The sequence below is a fragment of the Cariama cristata genome, unplaced genomic scaffold, assembly GCF_000690535.1.
Source record: "Cariama cristata isolate BGI_N322 unplaced genomic scaffold, ASM69053v1 scaffold39, whole genome shotgun sequence".
Taxonomy (NCBI): Eukaryota; Metazoa; Chordata; class Aves; order Cariamiformes; family Cariamidae; genus Cariama; species Cariama cristata.
The window spans coordinates 41,818-51,131 of NW_009637166.1; the positions used below are offsets into that span (position 1 = coordinate 41,818).

General features: G+C 36.5%; 1 protein-coding gene across 1 annotated transcript in view; it reads right to left on the bottom strand.

Moving 5' to 3' along the window:
• CCDC60 (coiled-coil domain containing 60) overlaps positions 1-9,314 on the bottom strand; it is a gene marked incomplete at its 3' end in the record, with an annotated part of 68,960 nt that overhangs the window by 32,363 nt on the left and 27,283 nt on the right. The window contains exon 3 of the mRNA XM_009708165.1: positions 7,921-8,012. Coding sequence (XP_009706467.1) covers positions 7,921-8,012 — 92 coding nt within the window. The remainder of the gene's footprint in view (positions 1-7,920; positions 8,013-9,314) is intronic.

Below are 9,314 nucleotides of genomic sequence, written 5' to 3' on the forward strand. Positions count from 1 at the left end.
CAATTTTATGTTCATATTAGCGATAAAGACTCACTGCTTGTTAAGTGGAACTTCACTGAGGTCCCTGATCCTCTACCAGGAAATACTGCTGGTTGAAGATTTTCATGTGAAAGTAGAAACCACTTTCACGATCTCGTGTCTTGCCTTACCACATAAAGGTATTTACAGAGCAATGACATTTTACTACTAAATAATGGAAAACCCATTTTAAGTGTTCGCTTTGTTCAAACATTCAGTGACAATGTGTCATTTTGTATCAGAATATATGGGATTAGACTGCTGTGTTTAGATAGATAATAAAATCTAATAAGCAGTGAACTATTTCCACTTATGAAATTTCAAATGTAAACAAACATATTTTTGCACAAAAGGAAAGGAGATCGAGTCTCAAATGAACAGCCTGGAGAGGCAGAAATGTTGATGGGAATAGCAGTCTTTCGAATGATTGATGCTAGAGATAATGATTCGTATATCCATACACTTAAATGGTTGTCTTTACCCATGACTGCTGTCTAATTAATGTGAGCCATCATTCATGTAAAAGAAAATTTTTGCTTTAAAAAAAAAAAATGCTGCAAACTGCCAGCAGTGACAGTGCTAGAAACATGCCAATTAGAGTGATTTCTGCCAAGCAGCAAAAGGGCACAAAACACTAGTTTCCAAGCAACTGACATTATGAAGTATTAAATACATCGGAAACTAAAATTGGCAGATAAACATTTCACCTTCTCAGTTAGTACTGCCTCACTCTCTTCTTTGCTTCTTAACTCTACGTTGCCTCTCCTCCTGGCTCTTAACAGACCCCACTGTATCTTCCAGTAAACCGTATGCATTAAGGAATGCCAATTTATCATAATCTCTAAGCACTAACATCTTTTTTGTCTGCATATATTAGAATAGGATTGATGTAGAGTCACACGTAAGGACAGACAAGGTCATAACCAGAACTCCAGAAATAACACATTTCTTGCCATTTAAAATCTTTGAGTAGTAGCTACCATTTCAATCACAAAATTTAAATGGTTTTGTATTAAAAGTCAGCTACACAACCACTAGCGGGAAAAGCAGCAGAAGAAATGGCACTTTGGGTAACAGTCTAACTGTTGTTGCAGGCATACAAAAATGCATTAGCAGAGGTTGGGCTTTCTGCATGCACAGTGACTTTTAGAGATCTGCCTTCAGGAAACTTAAACCATTCTAAAGAGCCATCCACTTCCTCATTTAAAACATAAAAAGCAGCCAGTCGAATACTGTTAAACTGCCAGCAGTTTGACATTTACTTTTACTTAACTAGCACATCACAGTGGAACAGATGCACGGGAGCCATTTTCTTCAGACAATGAGAAATGCAATACAGAGGTTTAGCATGCCCTCTTTGCAAGTAAAGGCTTGACCGGCTCACAGAATGGCATGGACGCGTCCCCGTTGAGCTTGCAGCTCAAAGCTGTCGATTCTTACACATCATTGGCTGAGAACGACCACAACTTCTCATTTTTACATGGGCACCTATGCTTAGATAACTGTCACTGCAGAGTTTCCAGTTTCTATCACCTTTCCTACCTCATTTTTACACAGTGTAGTATTTTCAGCTAGTCTCATTTGAAGCAATATGCTTATTTTTAAGCACTTTTTTTGTGGCAATGTTTAACAACATGAGTATTTCCAGTACACTTGCATGGTCTTGGTGGGCTGAGTTAGTCTATAGAAGTGATTTATGGCAACTTGCTTTTATTATGAATTAACAACTACATGCTTCCAATGCTTTGGTAGTCTCCTTTACTGCAATTTATTAGTTATAAATTCTTCTGCTTTCTTGGTTCTCATACAATACATACTCATGCAAGTGTGGATTACTTAACATTATTTCTGGATCCCAATTAGGGATGTCATTGGAACAAAGCCATAAGAAAGGATCTCCCTCAGAACTGAATGCCATTTCAAAGAGGCTCTGCTTCTTGAGTTTGTTTAGTTTTAGTAAGAATAGCAACAGAAATGAAAACATAACTCTTAGCTCAAAGCTAAAGATATTTGAACGCTCAAGGACAAAGGTGTTGTCTTCTCTGCCATACTGTATTCCACCCACTGAATCTGACATTGGCAAGTACTTCGTCAAATAAGTCAGAGCTACTTTGTGTCTACATGGGCAGCCTCCACTGGAAGTAAGATGTATTGATCTGCAAAGGAAGAGGAATGATCATTATCTACACATTTCCCAAATGGTTTTTCATTTTAGGCTGCACAAAGATAAGCAAATTCCTTCCTACGTTTTAATGCTGTGTTTAAGTAAAATGGTATCTGAGAGCTGACAGGTGTCTCCCTAAAGTGACTGGGTTCAACTTATCAGTAGGAAAGCACTGGTATGACTTTCTACTTGGGACTAATGTCTGATAGTTTTGAAAGATGAGTAGTTTGAGCAACCTCTACCTTCTGTCATCATCCTCTTTTATATTATCATGAGGGCTCAAGAAAGTATATGAGAATATTACTGAGAGGATGTATGAGGTCATAATTATAAGGTTTATCTTCAGTTTAATTATGCTTTTAATATGTAAGGCAGAATATTAAAGCTTTATGAATGCAGCTAAGTCTGTTCAGTAATGACTCTTCAAATATTTTTGAGATTGAATTTTAAAATTCATACTACTGTGCTACGTCGCTGTGATCATTTACAAACTTCCTCACAGTTTGTTGCATTATACTCTTTCATACAAACAAGCTGCAAGATCACAGACACTACTTCCTGTGAATATGTATCAATTAACATCCAATTAAGACAACTGCTGGGTGTTCCTTTCCAATCAGGAGGAGGAAAAGCAGCAAAAACCAAATCCACAAAGGTCATTTGTATTCACTGGCTCCCTATAGTATGTATTAGCAATGCTGCTCTGCTAGCCTGCTTTAATTGAAATTAAAAGTTGCTGTCCTAGAGAAGCAAACTCCAGTTTTCTTTCTTTCCTGCATTTTCCACTCTGCTGCTTTTTTCTAAAATAGCTCCTTTTCTTGCATCTGAAACTGTAACTAAGAAGCATTGCTGACATGTCCTTTGGTCCAAACCAGCACTGCAGTCATTCTCACTTGAAATTAACTTTTCCTGCAACTTCATATTTCAGTATTTGATTAAAAAGTCTGTGGGTTTGATTTCTTTGCTATTCTTACTGTTCTTTTTTCTACATACAGATTTAGTGAAAGTAACACTGTGCAAACACTCACAATGAACAGCTAGCACATTTTCCTTGTTAAAAGGTCATACAATGACCTTCACGGAATTTCCAGGCTTACACAACAAAAATTTAAAAACCAGTTAATGTTTCCAGATATTAAGTCTGTTGGATAATTTTCTGCATACTGGGTCATTTGGCTACCATACATTTCATAAAGCATTAGTGAAAGCGAGTTCATATTTAAAAAAATAAAAAAAATAAAAAAAATCTGTTTCCCTGACTTTTCTCAAGCAATTTTCTCCATGGCCATTATAGCTCATATCATACTTCACTTCTTAAATAATATAAAATATGTAGGATTCATGATTTAATTGCAACAGTAAATAGAGTAAATTATAAATAGGTGTGTTACAGGATCACTACAGGGATTACAATGTAAAGAATTCATGGCATTACACGATATGACAGGCAAGCTTCATTTGAGCATTTATTCAGACGAGAGTGCTTTCCAGAAACTAGTATTAAAGTGAGCGTTGCCTACACAAGAGCAAAAAGGCACATTTCTCCTGAGTCTACTAAGCAGCTTTGACTAGGCCCCGACAATGCTACACTTCTGATCTTCAAAAAACAAACACGTGTAAATATATCATTTACTGTTGAGTAAATGTAAAAAGTAAATATACATTTATTTCTACAGTAGTACAAAAATTAAATCTTCCCTTTCTTCATCTTTCATCTGTTTCAATTGTCATGGAAAACTTGTGGTCAGGAACATTTCCACCCAGGCATTTCAAATCACTTGAAGCTAGTTTTGAATGGAACTGTGAATTAAATTTATGGGACTAGAAGAAGATGGCAGAGTTGGAGATGCTTTAACAGGTATGTATTTTCTTACTTATCAGCACTTCAAATTCTGCTTAGGATATTAAAATGGAGTTGGGTTCTTCCATCTTCTGCACCAGCAGTAAAAAGGACTCTGCAAGCCAAATTAGGTATTTAAGAACAACTGCACAACATCACTATCCTCTGTGGGTGTGGTGCAGGTATAATAGATCAGGACTTAACAGACAATTCCGCTGATAATGTACGTAAAGGAATATAATCTTGTTTGTCCCTTTAGCTGAATTGGCTTCTGGAGGTAAGGAGGGACGAAAGGCTAGAATCTGGGGCTTTAATCACTCAGAGAAAAGATACTACATCAACATACATTAGGATCAAATCTGTTCACATCATTAAAAATCTACATTTAACATAATTTTGCAGATTGCATTACCATTAAAAATTCAGTGGAAGGGAAATCTGCATTTATCATAATGTGGTGCAGGATACAGAAATGTCTTCATTTAAAAGTAGGCTACACTAAACACTTCATCTGTTATAGGAAACAACTGTACTCACCCAGAGAAATGGGCTGGATCTCTTAAGAAGTCTTTCCCTGGAGCTTCTAACTTAGTAGGCCAATTTTGAAAATAAAAATAAAAATCAGAGAACAAAGGCATCACTGAAGTCTCGAAGAATAAGGCATTTACTTATCTGAGACACCCAAGTTCCAATTCTAGCTGTTCTAGTGATAACTAATCTTACATTCCCAATTTGACTTTCATAATTTACCTATGAGAGTAACAATATTTATCCACCTAATACCTAGCAGTGCTGCAGAGATGAGTAAGACAATGCTTGCATGTACTTGAGCACTAGGCATTGTAAGATTTATCAAATGAACATCCCTAAAAGCATAAGATAGTCGTAATAAGAATAAAATTTTTTAAAATAATTGAAATGAAAATGGTAAGAAAAAATATGTCCTATATGTAAAAAAAAAAATAATTTTTTACTTTCAGTAACAAAAGCAATCCTCATTCACACTCTACCATCCATGCCAATTTAAAAGCTATATATTTATGCAGTGAGTTTAGTTCAGATACTTGCCTAGCTTCCAATCTCAATTTACTTGACAGAGCTGCAGAGGGGTCAAGTGATTTGCACAAAGGTACATAAAAAGTTAGCTGCTCAGCCAAGATTAGGATCAGTATCTTGACAGTCCCCCCACCGCTCCATTTCTGATGTCCCCATACAGTACTCAACACAATGCTGTAATAGTCAGGAACAGGGCGCAGAAGAAACACTGTGTAGAGAGGCAATCTAGTTTTTTCCCTGCTTCTGGCATAGACAAACCACATCCAGTTTTCCCTTTGTACCACTGTTACCCTACATCGAGCTTCTTTAGCACATGAAAAGGCTAACTTTGAAAAGTATGCTTTTTCATGCCACTGTATCCTTCAGATTTAGTCCCTCACATAAAGAGCCCAAAACACCACCTTCTGTGAAAGCAGTCCTATATCGTTACTCAGTATAATCTTGAAGACAACCTAGATTTTTATAAAATCAAATTTAATTTCATAGGTTTCTACAATTATAGGATTAGAAACTCACTCTTAATCTACTGAATTGGAGAGAATGTCAATGCCGTGGAAAAGCTCAGCTGATTCTAAACATCTCTAGGTTGGCCAAGGTACACAAAAATGCCATGTAGCTCCTAATGGCATTTCAAAAGCATGTTTCCCAACAACTATCAAATCAAGACTCCCTCATGTTAACCTACTAACAAAATGACAATTTGTTCAACCTGCAAATTGTATTGAAATGAGTGGTCCAGCTTGCTTCATCTAAATGTCTCCAAAGCAATTTGTTAATATTTAAAGAAATCAAGCCTTTTAGTAACAATAGCGATGATAATTTTCATCCTACAGAATACTTGCAAGTATTTTTCATCTTACTCACTTGAAAATAAAGATTGTGAACCAACCAAAAGCAAGCTCCAAGCACCTGCAACTCATATATCAAGAAGGAAACTGATTTTTGGCAGGTTATCATCAAAGCAACTTTAACTTGACCTCAAGGAGACAATCCCACTGAAACTTTGCAATGAACAATGAATGCAGGCAGTCAAACATAACTAAACAAGTCATGCTTTACTAAAATAGCTTATCCAACCCTTAAAGTACATAACATTTATTATTTTGTTTATGGTTTATTACTATTTTCAGCCAAGTTCATCAAGTGAAAATTGACTAAAACAGAGTTAGTAAATAATAAAAATAATTGGGGGCAGAGAAGGATAGAAGGGAAGAATATGAAATTTAACGTTACCATAAGTAACTAGTATAAAATTTAGAAATGGCTGTGCTGTAAAAAATTGAGAATATTTAAAAACACTACATTGTTGTGAAATGTAAAGTTCTGATTCCTCTACAGTAGTACAGGCAGAGAATTCTCTAACTTCCTTGACTTTTATGCAGTTAATCTCAGCTAAATAATAATAATGCAAGAGCCTAATTCGTTTTCAACATATTATGTGATACTATATCATGTGTTATTTTGACTGTCACATTTGCTCAGATTTAACCTAATTATTAAGTTTTTATATAGACGTCTATCTTATTGCTGTTTGCTTTAATTCAACTATATCCAGTGAATGCTCTTCAAAGACTTAAAGTCTAGGAACCTTGTAAACACTTGTGTAATTTGTACCCTGCTGGGGCTGGCAGTGGAAATTTGTCGGTTTTATTTGCAGCAGGCTGTAGCTAAACCTTGCCAGATTTAAATAATCTTTTTGTACTACTGCTTGCTGTTTCAGTTGCAAACGAATCTCGTTTCTTAGCTTAACACTCACATCAAGAAAGCTAGAAGGTTCCAGGAAAATTTCAAAAACCCTAGAGTCACCTACTGCAAGGCTTATTATGCAGTTTAGCAACTGGTTAAGTTAATACTGAGAAAACAGACTGAATGGTCCCTGAAGGCAAGTTTGGAGTGCAATCAGAATGTGTGATTGCAACAGAAAAGCATATTGAAGCCTCAATCTTGTCAACTTAAGGACCACCTGCTGTGACAATGGTGAAATACAGGTGACAACGCAGTCTAAATACATTTAAGAGTATGAGTGCCTAAATGGGAGAGTACTCTCTGCTAAAGCCTATTCCCAATAGGTCTCCCTGGTTTTGTTTGGGTTTTGGTTTTTTTTTTGTTTGTTTGTCTGGTTTTTTTTTTTTGGTGTGTGGTTTTTATGTTGGTTTTTTTTAAAATAAGATCATAAGAAATGCCCTGCTGGGACAGAAGCTATTGTGTCCAGTGGCAATAGAAGACACTTTCTAGGAAAAGCATGCACACCCAGCCTCTTTCTGTGGTCAGTCCCATAAAATAACGGTTGCTGTCCAAACTCAGCTGGTGAAAAGGTATACAGGATCCTAAATCCATGTCCTATTGTAACAGCTCACTACCCACCCAATAAGGGACCAAAAAAAAATAAAAATCTATTCCTTCCATGTTAGTATCTTCCTGAGACTCAAGGTGGTATATTCCAAATGAGTCCATGTAGGTGTTTCTATAATAGTGGTAGATATTTTCACTATGATTTTCTATCACATAATGGACATTACATGTCCTAACATTGCCCATTTTTGACTACTTTATTACCAAATCTTGGCACAGCACTGTGTCATGCAAAAGACCGCAAAGTAGTAACAAGCACTTTTATAAAGAACACTCAAACAATACAAAAAGAGCTATCAAACAATCATTCCTCATACAGCATTCAAAACATTGAGTATACAAAAGCCTATAAAGGAAGAATTGTAAACTATCTTTTCTAAGCTGTTAGTACAGTTGATTATTTCACCCATAATCCAACTGCTGCCACTGCAGAAGCAAAGATTCTTTTAGCCCTGACTGGTTCATTTCCTTGTGCTCTGGATTCCCTTACCTTGAGTGAGCTGGAGCTTTGCTAAGAGTCCTCAGCTCCTTTCCTGTTTCTCTAAATGTGGAGAGCCTCTTCACTGGTTCCGGTGGAACAGGCTGAAAGTGATCAAATTGAAAATAAATATTACAGTATTAATTAAGAAGAGCTTAGCATAGAGAAGGTATGTGTCATCTCAGGGTTCAGTTTTAATCACCAAATATTTTCTGCGATGGTCATCACCTAGGACAGCATTGTGTCATTTCACAAGCATGTAAACAAGTCTTACATGATACTGCTGTGCATGCCCGTGTGTACATGTGTTCCAACAGTTTTTAACTCATTGCCTGACTTCAAGTTTGACAGAGATCTTACAGGCAATTAAGCACCCATGAGCTTCATTAAACCACGGGACAGGAGGAGGAGATTGTTCAATGACCTAGACTTAAGGAATGACTGCCACAAGTGCTTATGCATTACCAAACCACAAAAAGTATGCACGGGAGAGAAATCTTTTAGAAGTCCCAACCCCCAAAAAATTTGTAAAAGTCAAAACAATAAGAAAAGCTCCACAGACAAGGCTGGGCTTAGAGCACAGAACGTAATAGTTTTACTATTTTCTTTCTCTCTTATTTTTTTTTTAAAGAGTGTACAAACCAGGTCAGCAATTTTACATAAGGGAATTAAAATCACCTACTTAATACATTGTTCAAAATGCCTGCAACATTTTTTCTTCTAAGCAGCTATGGAACTGAAATACATGGGAGATAAAAGCTTGTATTTGTTGTTGAACTAGCCCTGGCTTAGAAGTACCCTTGGGGTTTCCAGGGAACAGCTGCACCAATTTGATAGAATTATGATTGCATCCTGTGCATATGCAGTGTTTTTGCATGTGTTAGGTAATAAAATATGCAGCTGAGGCAGTTCTCAATGTGCAGAAACTGCATGTATAAATTGCCACCCATTGGGAAGTATAGTGCTGGTGTGCAGACACTGCGGTGCAGTCCAAGGCAGTTCCGTGCCTTCTTAAGTGTCCTAAGGTGTCCAGAAAAATTAACTCCTGGTAAAGGAAATAAAGAAGATCCTTTATTATGCACCTGGGAAAGTATGCAATAGGATATTGCAGATCTCAGTTTGATTGCTGAAAGAACTGGAGCTCTGTATGGACAAATGCTTCTATGATATGACTGAGCTGTATACTTCACCCTTTCTTAGCATGTTTTTAACTTTAAGAGAACATTCCAGAAAGCGCAAACAAAAGAAAAGATTTCTTTTTAATGAGATGTATATGTAAAAATAATTGTAAATGAGAAGTGAAAACAGAAAAAACTATAAATGAATATGTTGTGGAATGTTTCTGGCATTCAATCCAGAGTTCTTCTGTCAGTTAAACACCTGGCACAGCTGCACCTTTCAGCAGG